General features: G+C 44.5%; 1 protein-coding gene across 3 annotated transcripts in view; it reads right to left on the reverse strand.

Annotated features, from left to right (window-relative positions):
• TXNDC5 (thioredoxin domain containing 5) overlaps nt 1-13,920 on the reverse strand; it is a 74,097-nt gene that overhangs the window by 32,055 nt on the left and 28,122 nt on the right. For 2 of the 3 annotated variants that reach the window (XM_030552375.1, XM_030552374.1), the window contains exon 2: nt 5,338-5,487. In XM_030552375.1, coding sequence (XP_030408235.1) covers nt 5,338-5,426 — 89 coding nt within the window. In that variant the 5' untranslated portion in view covers nt 5,427-5,487. Of the gene's footprint in view, nt 1-5,337; nt 5,488-13,006; nt 13,253-13,920 lie in introns of those variants that run through there. The other variant, XM_030552373.1, reaches the window with a different exon arrangement.

The following is a 13,920-nucleotide window of genomic DNA, read 5'->3' on the forward strand; positions in this document are numbered from 1 at the left end:
AACTTTTAATTGCATTTCCTGTTTGCCCAGCGTGGAGCTCTGGTCAGCATGGGTGGTGATGCAGTCCCAAATCCAAAAAGAGCTCCAGCATGGACTGTCTGGGAGATACTGGATCTGATCGCTGTATGGGGAGCCAAATCTGTTCTATCAGAACTCCGTTACAGAAGACGAAATGCCAAAGCATTTGAAAAAAATCTCCAGGCTATGATACAGAGTCCACAGCATAGTGCTGTGTAACAAACGTAACGGAAAGCCAAAGAATCAAATGGACGCTTATGGAGGAAGAGAGGGGGGACTGAGGATTCCAGTTAGCCCACAGTCCCCGAAAAGCAGTTGCATTCTTGGCTGAGCTCCCAATGCCTGTAGGGTCAAACACATTGTCCGGGGTGGTTCAGGGTCTCTCTCGTCAATTTACTCCTCCTCCCCCCGCCCATGAAAGAAAAGGGAAAAAAATCGTTTCTTGACTTTTTTCAATGTCACTGTATCCCTACTGCATGCTGCTGGTAGACACGGTGCTGGGGCAATGAACAGCAGCATCCTCTCCCCTCCCTTCCCCGGTGGCAGATGGTACAGTGCAGTAGGACTGGTAGCCGTCCTCGTCATCAGCCCGTGAGTGCTCCTGGCCGGCCTCAGGTGAGGTCGGCCGGGGGCGCCTGGGTAAAAATAGGAATGACTCCTGGTTATTCCTGGCAGATGGTACAGAACGGCTGGTAACCGTCATCATAGCAACTGGGGGCTGAACTCCATCAGCCCCTGCCCCTTTCATGTCTAAAGAAAAGATTCTGTACTGCTTGGACTATCACAGCAGCAGGATGCTGCGCTCTTCTCCTCTCCACCATTTAATGTCCTGCCTGGACTATCATAGCAGCTGGAGGCTGCCTCCCCCTCATTTAATCTCACTAACAAGTCAGTGTTTCTTATTCCTGCATTCTTTATTACTTCATCACACAAATGGGGGGACCCTGCAATGGTAGCCCAGAAGGGTTGGGGGAGGAGGGAAGCAACAGGTGGGGTTGTTGCAGGGACACCCCCGTGAATGGCATGCAGCTCATCATTTCTGTGGGATCTGACATGGAGAGGCTGTGTTCTCTGGTTCTCTGATACACTGTTTCTCTAGTACACTTGCCCCATATTCTAGGCAGGACTGACTATTTTTAGATACAACATAAAGGAGAGAATGACCCAGGGGGTCATTCCCATTTTTGTCTTTGCGCCCCCGGCCGACCTCAGCGAAGGTCAGCCAGGAGCACCCATGACAGCAGCAGATGGTACAGAACAATTTACAATGGCGCAGCAGACAGTACCCGTCTCTGCTACCTTGCAAAGGCAAATGAATGCTGCTATGTAGCGCTGCAGTACCGCCTGTCAGCGGCATCCAGTACACATACGGTGACAGTGACAAAAGGCAAAACGGGCTCCAGGGTTGACATGCTATGGCGTCTGCTAGGGCAATCCAGGGAAAAAGGGCGCAAAATGATTGTCTGCCGTTGCTTTCACGGAGGAAGGATTGAGTGACGACATTTACCCAGAATCACCCGTGACAATGTATTTGCACCATCATGCATTGGGATCTCAACCCAGAATTCCAATGGGCGGGGGCAACTGCGGGAACTATGGGATAGCTACGGGATAGCTACCCACAGTGCAACGCTCCAGAAATCGACGCTAGCCTCGGTACATGGATGCACACCACCCAATTATTGTGCTTTGTGTGGCCGCGTGCACTTGACTTTATACAATCTGTTTTACAAAACCGGTTTATGTAAAATCGGAATAATCCTGTAGTGTAGACGTACCCATAGTCTGTCAGCATAATAACCCAAAGATCCATTCCCAGAGTTGTTAAACCACACCCTTGCAGAGGTGAAGAGAGCACAGCCTTTTCTCTTCAGAGGCATACTCAAGAGAGTCTGAAAAGTGGCTTAAGGCACAGCTCACCCTGTAATTATGAACAAGCCTTTTAACAACAGTACCAGGTATTCTCAAATGCATAATTCTTTTCTTCTATCTTTCCCATTATACTTAGTACACGTCTACCTTGCTATAACACAATCTGATATAACACGGGCAGTGGGGCTCCGGTGGTACTTTAAAGGGTCCGGGTCTCCAGCCACTGCAAGGAGCCCTGGGCCCTTTAAATCACCGCTGGAGCCCTGCTGCCACTACCCCGGGGCTGCGGCAGCAGGGCTCGGGTGGCGCTTTAAATGGTCTGAGGCTCTGGCTGCTGTGGGGAGCCCCAGGCCCTTTAAATCCCATTGGAGCCCTGCCACCGCTACCCTGGGGCTGCAGAAGTGGGTTTGCAGGCAATTTAAAGGGCCTGGGCTCCCCGTAGCGGTCAGAGCCTGGAGCACTTTAAATTGCCAGCAAGCCCCGCTGCTGCAGCCCTGGGGTAGCGGTGGTGGGGCTTCAGCGGCAATTTAAAGGGCCCGGGGCTCCGGCTGCTGCGGGGAGCCCCAGACCCTTTAAATCACCAGCAAGCTCTGCTGCTAGCCCTGGGGCTTTAGTGGTGATTTAAAGGGCCCTGGGCTCCCCGAATCAGCCGGAGCCCCAGACCCTTTAAATCACTGCCGGAACCCTGCCACCCCTACCCTGATAAAACGGGGTTTCAGCTATAACGTGATAGGGATTTTTGGCTCCCCACGACTGCGTTATAGAGGAGTGGAGGTGTACTTACTGACTCAAAATGGCTGCCATTTTCCATAACTTACAAAAGAACTGGACGAGCCAATGATTGTGAAGTTACTCATGTCCTCAATAAAAATAATCACTATTTTTCTAGTGGGGAAGTGATGGTGCACCTAATAAAAATGTCCACTACTTCTTATTGTTTCCACTGGGACTGAAGCTGCAAGCTGCTCCCAGGGAACAGAACTCCCATTTCAATAAGCACTTTCCTAGTATACCTCTCAACCTTCAAACCTGCCACTTTGCAACAAAAGTCATTGTAATGTGTGAAAAATGACAAACATGGAACAGCGTCACAACATAATTGAGAGATTTTTTTAATCTCTAAGGATATTTTCTCATTTAAAAGAGAGCATGGGAAAAAACAGGAATTCTATTTTGTGCAACCATTAAGACATACACCAGTGATGGGCAACCTGTGGTCTGCAAGCAGCCCATCAAGGTAATCTACTGACGGGCCGTGAGACAGTTTATTTACATTTGCATGGTAGCCTGCAGCTCCCAGTGGCCGCGGTTCACCGTTCCCGGCCAACGGGAGCAGTGGGAAGTGGCATGGGCTGGCCGCAGCTTGCCCACCACTGACATACACCCTTCCCCAATGCTCATCATGGAAGTTTGACTTTCAGATCCCCAATCCAGACCTCTATCACTTGAGGTACAGGAATAATACCTTTGCAAATATATTGCTGTATGTGCACAGGTTGAGCGTGCATATGTTATATGTTTATAGGGCAAGCATGAGGCCATAACTAAGGTTGTGTGGGAAGAAGAGATTAACGGTTGTTTGGAGTGTATTTACTTTATCACTTGGAGGAAGACGGCAGTTCCTTGTCATTAGATGTCCCATAATTTGTTTCCATGCCTTTTAAGGATTGTGTGTGGGGCAAAGGAGGGGTGGTAGAAGATAGCAAACCTGACCAAGCTTAGTCCAGTTCCCTTTTAAATGAATTTTTTGTTTATGGAATGGAATCTGCCTTGAATTGTGTGTACCACAGATTTACAAGGAATTAGGTACCATCTTATTGGTGTGTCCTATATGCAGAATTAGAACCCTGTAAGTATATTGTTCTCTCTCCTCGTGCCAATACTGAAAGCTGGTCTTGTCCTGCTTGTCTTGAACACACACATTTTATAAGATACGTATGCCAAAGCTAGCTCAGACCTGACTCATCTTTGTGCCAACTGCTATTAGACTTTGCCCTATTGCCACATTAATTCCAAGGTTACAATTCCAAATTTACTGTATTAATATTTACTGCAATTCCTACCCCCTAATTAAAACGTGCTGGCAGTGAGGTGGTGATGACAAACTCCATTCAGAAAGAGGGAATACTCAATTGTTAGAAAGCACTAATAAGGTATAAGATCTGTATTAATACAAACTACAAAAACAGTAAACTATTTTTAACCTCTGCTGATCCATCTTCATAAATACCAGTATTTGCACAACTGACTAGGCAGAGCAGTGAATTGTTGTTATTTTCCATCTCTTGAGAAAAGTTAGTATTTGGACCCTAAGGTTTGATCATAAGCTTTTGGGGTCTCTATGGGTACATCTACATAACAAAACAAAAACAAAAAACACTTGCAGCAGCAGGTTTTGAAGCCTGGTCAACTGACTCAGGATGACACTGCAGGGCTAAAAATAGCAGTGTAGAAGTTTAGGCTTGGGCTCCAAAACCCAGCAAGTGGGGAGGGCTCAGAGCCCAGGCTTCAGCCCAAGCATGTACACTGACATTTTTAGCCCTGCAATACAAGCCCGTGTCAGTTAACCTAGATTCTGAAACTCGCTGCCATAGGTTTTGGGGTGTTTTTTGCTGTGTAGATGTACCCTACCATTGTAGGACATTTATTCACAAAGCTATACAACTGACAATCTGCTAAAAAGAGGTCCAGTATTAGGCTAGCAGGAGTGCTGGAGTTTGGGCTGATGTGCTTTAAGCAAAGGCATGTTTATCTGGTATAAATTCCAGCTCACATTCTTTTCCTGCAGCTCAGAGGCAAGATGTGAGCCTTCTCGCCAAGGCCTTACCCTGGCCCTTACTGGCGGAACCCTCATTTATCATAATAGGAAAGGTTTAAAAGATAACAGGTTTAGCGCTCGAGTTCATAAGTAGCTGCTAAGATTTTCAAGCCCTGTTAAAGCAAAACCATGTAGAGAAACTTGCACAGCGCCAGCATCAATATGTGCGTGGTTTTAGATGGTGTTTTTAATCTATCAGCTTTATGAGCACCAAATTCACACAAAAGTTTGAGACCATTTATACACACTGCATTGGTTCTGCTATATACAGTTAGATAACTGAAATAATTTTGAAGTAGTTAAAATAGTTTTGAACTACTATTACTTTACTGCTGTATGTTATGTTACAGTCTCAAAGACATGTTGGGGTGGGGGGAAGGGAGCCTATTCTGAACTTTGTTTAAACATAGCCATCTTCCAAGCTGTGAAAGAAAAAAAAAAAAAAAGAAAGACACATTATAGATCATCTTGTCTTGGCAACATGATGAGGGCTTAAATTTATCTTCTAACGACTGAAGCTATAAAGGAAATCACCAAAAATCATAACTTAGAAGCTGGTCTCAACAAATTGGCAGAGGACTGTGGGAAAACATACAAAATAATAGAAGCACACATCCTTTTGTACTTACGTGGGGTATCCTCTGATTCCAAATTCAGAGCAGAGTGGAATATCTATAGTGCAATCCACTTTTACAACATAGACTGATGGATTTTCCATGTTGTTGTATTTGTCTCCCAGATCATTCCAAGTTGGTTGTAGACGTTGACAGTGTCCACACCTACAAAAGGATGAGCAAAAGTTAAATAAATTTCAGTAATAAGGTCACTGTTCTGATTTGTATGCATGCTATATACTTAACAAATATAGGTTTAAATGTAAATATAAAGACTAGATATGAATGAAACTATGGGAAAAGTATATATACACGTGGGTGAGATCTGATGTACTTGAAACATGTTAGACGAATGAAAAATGAGAAACCTCTTCCATATAAAAGCAGACTGCGTTAAACAACAGTTAACACCGTAGAGTTGCCTTTTATTGTAGAAGGCTAACCTTGTAAACAGTTTTGACACAAAATTCACACCAAAAAAAAATATCTAAAAACAGCCCTGACGGTTAGATAAGTACTTTTACATTACAAAGTCTGCCAGGTTCATTGTAAAAGATAATTAAATTAATGAGGATACTGAAAAGAGAACACTCAGCTTCTCAACTTTCTAAGAACACCATGAGAGGATGCCTGGTGTTCTATATGCTCTTACATTTGGAAGCACCATGTTTTTACGTGTCTGGTAAGGAGATAATGGTTTGTACTCTTTGTATAAACACAAGTGATCTTAAGTGTAACATCAAAATTGTGACTCAGGAGACCCATGGAATACCTAAGTCAGTGAAGTAGAACAGTTCTGTTTCAAAGTCCTGAAGAGATGCTAATTTTAATATGTTATAAACAGGAACAAGTGCCTTTGCATAGTGAGATTCCCAGAAGCCTCAAAATATTCAACATATGCACACAGTAAGGTGACTTAAAACAGGTTTCAGAACAAATAATTGCTATTTTGCTTTTCTCTTAAAGGAATAGTTAATTATTCAAGTAATCTTTTCCACTGCTTGGCATCCAATAGCATACTAATTCAAATTTAAAGTGTTAGAAATGTTCAGCCAATCAAGAGATTTACCAGTTCTTGAAAACACCATTCCAAGTCCCCCAAAACCGAAAATGAGATCTCATACTATTGGCAATTACAAACTGGCACTGTCAAAAACACTAACACCAGAAATATGGTAAACTAGTGGTCCCCAACCTTTTTGGCTGGCAGGTGCCAGCCGAAGGACCACTGTGGCGATGGAGCACCTGCCGAAATGCCACCGAATTTCGGTGGCATTTTGGCAGTGACGCCTCTCGATGACACCACTTGTCGTTGACAAGCGACAGCATCGAGAGGTGTCACTGCCGAAATTTGGGAGTGACACCTCTTGATGACGTCACTTGTCGACGGCAAGTGGCATCAGCGAGAGACGTCCCCGCCAAAATCTGGGGGCGATGCCTCTCAGTGACATCACTTGTCGGTGAAATGCCGGCAGATGCTCTCCCGGGGGCCAGGACGCAGGCGCATTAAGATGCCCCTGCGGGCGCACCGCGTTGGGGACCACTGTGGTAAACTATTTAAAAGAGCCAATGTTAATTTATCTTGAATGACCGTTCTTGCTGTTCCTCATTTTTATAGGTATTAAAAAAATGTCATTAGATTAATTAAAATATCCTCAACTTTGTTTGCTATTGACAAGTCCTGGTAAGTCTACTTTTTATGCAACAATTAACACAACAATAAGAAAGTTTGCAGGAAGCTGCCTCTTACTCCCTACAGCAGTGTTTCTCAAACTGGGGTCGCCGCTTGTGTAGGGAAAGCCCCTGGGAGGCCGGGCCGATTTGTTTACCTGCCCTGTTCGCAGGTGCGGCTGATTGCGGCTCCCACTGGCTGCAGTTCACCACTCCAGGCCAATGGGAACTGCTGGAAGCGGCGTGGGCCGAGGGACTTACTGGCCACTGATTCCAGCAGTCCTCATTGGCCTGCAGCGGAAAACCGTGGCCAGTAGATGTAGCCCAAGAAACTAAATTCTTTATCTGACTAAAAAGGAAATTATAGGGGCTGTGTAGTCATCAAGACCCAAAAGTAGAATATAATCCAAAGTTCATTTTAAATAATTACTCAATCTTTACTGCAGAGAGACTGTTGCATCTCCATAGTTAATACTGTAACAAGGTTTCAATTAGAAGGTTAATTCTGGACTCAACTATAAAATAATCCAAAAAAGATCTGACACTTCAAATGCAATATGAGGTTTGGTAATTAAGGGAGAATTTGAGTATGGAAATGTAGCAAAGGTATCCCAAACAACTTTAGCTCTTCACTGTGCTTCCCCATTCTGTAAGGCAGCGGCTCTCAACCTTTCCTGACTACAGTACTCCTTTCAGGAGTCTGATTTGTCTTGCATCCCCCCAAAATTTAATCTCACTTAAAATCTACTTGCTTACAAAATCAGACACAAAAATACAAAAGTGTCACAGCACACTATTACTGAAAAATTGCTTACTTTCTCATTTTTAACATAATAAAATTAATCAATTGGAATATAAATACTGTTCTTGCATTTCAGTGTATAGTATATAGACCAGTATAAACAAGTCATCCTATGAAATTTTAGTTTGTACTGACTTTGCTAGTGCTTTTTATGTGGCCTGTTGTAAAATTAGGCAAATATCTAGATGAGTTGATGTACCCCCTAGAAGACATTGGTGTACCCCTGGTTGAGAACCACTACTGTAATGCATTGATTCGACACTGCCTTATGTTGTTTTTTAGTGATGTACTCCCTTAGGTCTTCATCTAGTAAAGAATCAATTACATAAGTTCAAGAATTTGTAAAACTGTGGAGTTTGACAGGGTAACTTTTCTGTGGCTCTGAAGTTTATATTGAATGGTGTTGGCTGCTGTGTGTGTACACACAATGTGGTTTCTTGACTATTACAGAGAAGGTTGGTTAGGTTTGAGACATGGTTTTGGAGGTCTGAAGAAGAGTAAGTAACATGATATGGGTATACCTAGCTCTTTGAGGGAGGAAGAGAATCTGCTAGTAAAGATGACACTTGCATAGTGGGTGCCTAGTGCATTTATCAGTACTTCAAATGTAAGATAGTACTGTGCCAATACTAGTAGTGTATGGCTCAATGTCAAAAGGGCAAGGCATACAAGTGATAAGCCTATCTTATGAATGAATGGAAGGTGCACACAGATATAAGGACAGAGCTGATACTGTGTGAGGTACCTAAAGCTTGCAGTCCCATAATTCTAAATGTTGGGGACTCGAAAAAAAAAGAAAAGAAAAAAACCCCTAATTTTAATGTCTTTATTCCTAAATGCCTGAAGTTTTCTATGCGCTCCCCTTCAAAGTTACTTCAAAATTTCAATTTGTATAAAGGAAGGAGAAGGCAATGCTCAACTCTGAGTCAGTAAACCAAAACTGACCAAACACTAGCTGTTCATACACACTGACAATCCAGTAGAAGAAAGTAACATTATGGAGTTGGCTGATAAATTGTGGGCCCAAATTTACATCCACCTCTTTCCTGCTCTTCTCCAAATGTAACTGATTTTTTGACTGCTGCAGCCTTAGGTTTTTTGGTTGCTGCAGCCTCATTATGGCATGGAGTAGTGGTATCTCATTGACGGATTTTAATAATTCCTTAGTCAGATATTCCCATGAATTCTGAAATGCTTTTAGCACAGGTTGTAATAAGAAGCAGCAATATATGTCTAGTCAGAAAAGTCCACAAATTCAAGAAAGCTTATCCCGATCAGTCTCATGTATTTATGTGGTCATGTGTGTCGGTCATTTTAATACTGCATCACCTAGCATTGTGCTCTTAGTGCTACCACTGAAGATCACTCAGAAGCGTTAGCTGGTCTAGACTGCTGCTGTTCACCTCTTATGTGGGCGGGGATGCTGCGTGATTATTACTCTCAATGCTCTGCAATGACTTGTCACTTGTTTACAAATGTAAAACAAAGTTCTAGTTATGATCTATAAGCCATTAAGAAGTCTGGCTTCTTGAAAAACTGCCCTTTCCCCTATATCCTATTACTGGAGGAGGTTAGGTTGAAAGCAATTGAAATGCTTCTGCTCTTTGTTCGTAAGCATGAATTTTTTAAGACCCACATCACAGCACTGTCAGTCCAAGGTCTGAATGTAGAATTCACTTCCTCATCCGGCTCACTCGAGCCAAGATTTGGTGACCTCCAGAGAACAGTGAAAAAATATCTGTTCAAACTTTTGGCTAACATTTTTATAAGACCTCAGGAGGAGGTCGCTGAAATTACAAACAATAAGCCAAGAACGTAGCAATTTGGCAGTGAAATTATGTGGGGTTTTTAATTGTTGATTTTAAAGGTGAGGCACTCAAATGCAATGGCAATGTGTACCACAAGGTAATATATATAAACAAATATTCTAAAATCAAAACATCACATTCACAGATGTTGCTCAATTCTCTGATTTAGCTGACTTGGTCTGATTTTGAACATTCAGTTGACCGGACAAATAATGTCAATTGACTACCTATTATTTGATTATGGTAAAATATTGTCAAATATCCCAGCAAGAACGCCCTGATGTAGACAACAGCCTATCTTTTGGATTTCACCATAGTGCCACCTGTTAACACCTCTACTCAAATGTCTTGATCACTCACTTTAGTACATGCTAATCCTACTTGTTGGGAAAAAGGTTAACTAATTGAAAGCTGAACATCTTGATTGACAGGAATCTTCTAGGACACAGATCATATGTATATCTCTACTTGTATACCAGACGATCAATGCACATGGTGGTTTACAAAGCAAAACATAAGAGTTAAAAGGCACAGTTCTTGCCCTAAAAAAGCTTACAATCTAACCTGATGAAACAAATATACAGAAATTAACTCAGATGGGAGTGGGAGAGGAAGGCTCACGATCATTAAACCTCCTCCCACAAAACAAAATAAAAAGATGCCTAGTCATTAAACTTCTCCCTTATCATACAAAAGTATCACAGCTATTAAATCCCCCCCAACAACTCCCCTCAAAAAAAAGCAAATGATCTACACTGAATGCCCATGTCAATAAATTCCCATGCCTCGACTCTTAACAAAAAGCGTCTTCATAATGTATTCCTCAAACACACACATTCCCACATGTTTCACATTCTGAGTTACGTAACTCAGTTGTGTAACTTGTATTTTATAATTAGGCATAAATATCTATGTATGGCTAAGCCTATTGGAGACCATAAAGTCTTACTCTGTTTGTGACTGCTGTTACTGTTCTAATAAACCAGTGGTTTAAAATATTTGACCATTTTTGACATTTGACAATATTTGACAAGTCAATTGACCAACCTTAATTGAGAGTGGGGACAAACATTATTTCCCCACAACTCTTCTTTGGAATCTCCCTGAAAGGAACATGCCAACCAGGTAAAAGCAAATTCATTACCGCTGCTAGGTCTTGCAGGTGGGTCAGTGGCACTCTGATCAAATGGCTGCTGATAGATCTTGTACAGGAGGTTCACATCCTGAGAGATCATAAAGCAGTGTCATGGGTTGAGACCAGACTGCCCCTTCCATATGGCTAAACTGAAGGAGGATCATAGTATGGAAAATCTGAGAACCAATCATTCAGCAGTATCAAGATGCACAACCTGACCAGCAGACAGACACCTATTGCTCTATGGAGACCACCAAGATGAATGCTATTTTCGGGTTATTTCCAGGTCAAAAGGCTCACTGATGAAGTAAAGCACTGACACCCTGTAGAGAGCTACGAATCGGCAAATGTTAAAAACAAAATAGAGTCCAAAGTTTGCAAGATTTGGCCTGCAAGATAAACTCACTCACTGAAAATTTCAGCGTATCTAACATTTCTGTAATTGGCAGGTTTCTCCATGCATGTCTGCCAACATGTCTATGTAAGGATTTGGATGCAGAGGATGGCACAAGACCAGATCTCATGTCAATTAATCATGTGGTTAATCAAGAAGAAAGCCATTTGATGTCTGGGAAAGATCAATAACTCCAGACACAAAAAAGCATTTTTAAAAAGGAAGTCCTGCGATAAGTCTGCCTAAAATTATTATTTTGACTTCTATCTCCGAAGACTCCATGACAGAGTTCAGACATCCACTGCACCACCTGTCCTGCTCCCCATCTAAAAATTCCATCCTTTTATCCCCCGTTATGAGACTATCACAATCCACTGCATGTAGGAAGAATTAAGATAAGCTCTAGCTCAAACATAGATGCCCACAACTCCGCAATGAGTTCCACACATGCAGGCCACCACACTTAAGAGGAGAGCCAATGATTTCAAAGGGGCTCATATGGATCTCATTGCAGAACCAGAGCTCTAACAAGTAATATACTAAAACTGGCACCAGAGAACTTCTCAGTTAAATGACTAGTAAGCCAAATATGAATACCCAACAGGACTAAAATGAAATACAATGCATCCCACTGAAGACATTCACAAGCAACAGATAACATTTATTACTTATATAGCTCTTTGCATTTTCAGAGTGCTGCACAAACAGCAATACTCCCCAACATAACTCTGTGGTAGGTATTTGTCTCTTTTTACTCGTCTGAAAAATAGGGATGACAGATTAAGGGCCTGTTTTTTCAGTGACGCTGAGCACCCACAACTCCAAATAGAACCACGGGGAACTCTGGTTGCTCATCCCTAACTGCCTTCTCCAATGTTACACAATGGTAAATTTGGGATTAGAATTTAGGAGTTCATGAAACCAAAACAGTGCTCTGGAACATGATGTATTTCTTAAGAGCCACTCACAAAACGCGTGCCATTTACTTTGTTCATATTCATAGAGAAAGGAGGAAACAGAAAACCCACAGAATAATTAGAAGTCACTTTTGGAAAACTTCATTTGGAAGCTCAGTCAGCTGCTGTCAAATCTATCAGCATGGTTTTTACTACATTTTTACATTAATCAGTAAAAGGAGTGAGGCTCCATCAGCCCCCTTTCAAAAGTGATTCAAGGAAACAGGATGCACACAAAAAAGGATATTACACTGTCCTCTTAGGGCTTGTCTCCATGAGGACGGAAAGTGATTTTTTTAAGAAGTGTCAGCTAACTTTAGTAACAGACTTTACCAAAAGCTAAGGCAAATCGAGAGGAAAGATGGCCCAGGGGCTGGTGTTAACCTGGAATTCAGAAAATCCAGATTCGATTCCTTTTTATTCCACTGGCTTCCAGTAAGACCTTGGATAAGTCACTTTCCACGTGGGCGCTCTGGTTGAGCATTCAGCGTGCCCTGGGCCAGCTCTGCAAGTGACCTCCCCCTTGTGCAGACACCTCATCGCACCTGACCTCCCCGTGACTGGGCTCCCCCATCCGTACCATGGGGACAGTCACACTCCCCGCCCTGGCGGGGCGGCTGCTGCTGAGAACGGACACGTTTAGGACTAGGAGGCACTGCTGGGGCCTGTGCTGAGGAAGGCCACGTAGGCACCGTGGGGACGGGTTGTGCTGTGGCCTCCAGCCCTGGCCGTGCAGCCCCCGCCCCTCCCGGCTAGCAGGGTCCCCGTGTGTGTGTGTGTGGAGGGGCGAGAGGCCGAGCTGTGAATTCCGGGCTCAGCGCCTGCCCCAGACCCGCCCGCGTGACCCCCGAGGAACCGCCCCCAGGGCCGCTGCCACGTCAACGGGGAAACGCGCCGCCGCGGGCCCGGCCCGGTTACCAGGGGGCGAAGAACATGACGAAGTGCGGGGCGATCTGAGCGCCGTGGCGCAGCATCTCGGCGTTGTAACGGTGCCGCGCGTGCGGATCCAGCTCCGGCTCCGCGTCGCCCCGCGCCGGGGCCGCGCACAGGAGGCCTCCGAGCAACAGCAGCAGCCGCGCCGGGCCCGGGCGGGGGGAGGCGCCGCGGCACAGAGCAGCGGCCATGGCGGCGCGGAGAGACCCAGCGAGCGCGAGAGGCAGAGAAGCCGGGCAACGTCCGCGACCGCCTTCCTCCGTGCCGGCGCCAGGCCCCGCCCGCAGCCTTCCGGCCCCGCCTCCCCGGGGTCAAAGGGCACGAGAGCCCCCCGCTGTCCCGTCTCTACTCACTATCCCCCAGCTCCTGTAGCCGCCTCCCCCCACCTCTCTCTGCGCTTCAGAGCCACCCTCACTACCCGGCCCTGTGCCTCCACCTCAGCACCCTCCTCACCCCCAGCTTTTCCTGTCTCACTGCACCCTCCCTCTCCCGCACCCGCTGCTACTGCCCACCCCTGTCCACACTGCGCTCTAGTCAGGCCATAAACCTAGGGGGGGCTGAAGCGGCTGTGCCTTCCTGGTGATCCCTTTTGGAAGCATCCAACAGTCCTTTTACAGATGCAAAGATACCCGCTCACACACTGCACTGGGAGTGTAAATCTAGAATTTTGGCTAAATCACAACTTAAAAAAAAGTTTCTTTGTGGAAATCCATAAAGAAAAGGTACATATACTCTTAGCACCACTTCAGTTAACAATGGGAATGAAGACAAGTAACAGTTGCCTGCTACCTGGAGAAAACCAGCTTTAGATCTTTGCCCCTGAAAGAAACCTTTGAAGGGCTCAGGTTCCTTTTCATAATCATATGTCCCGTAACACTAGGAGCAGATACAATTACAGC

The sequence above is a fragment of the Gopherus evgoodei genome, chromosome 2 (genome assembly GCF_007399415.2).
Source record: "Gopherus evgoodei ecotype Sinaloan lineage chromosome 2, rGopEvg1_v1.p, whole genome shotgun sequence".
Lineage (NCBI taxonomy): Eukaryota > Metazoa > Chordata > Testudines > Testudinidae > Gopherus > Gopherus evgoodei.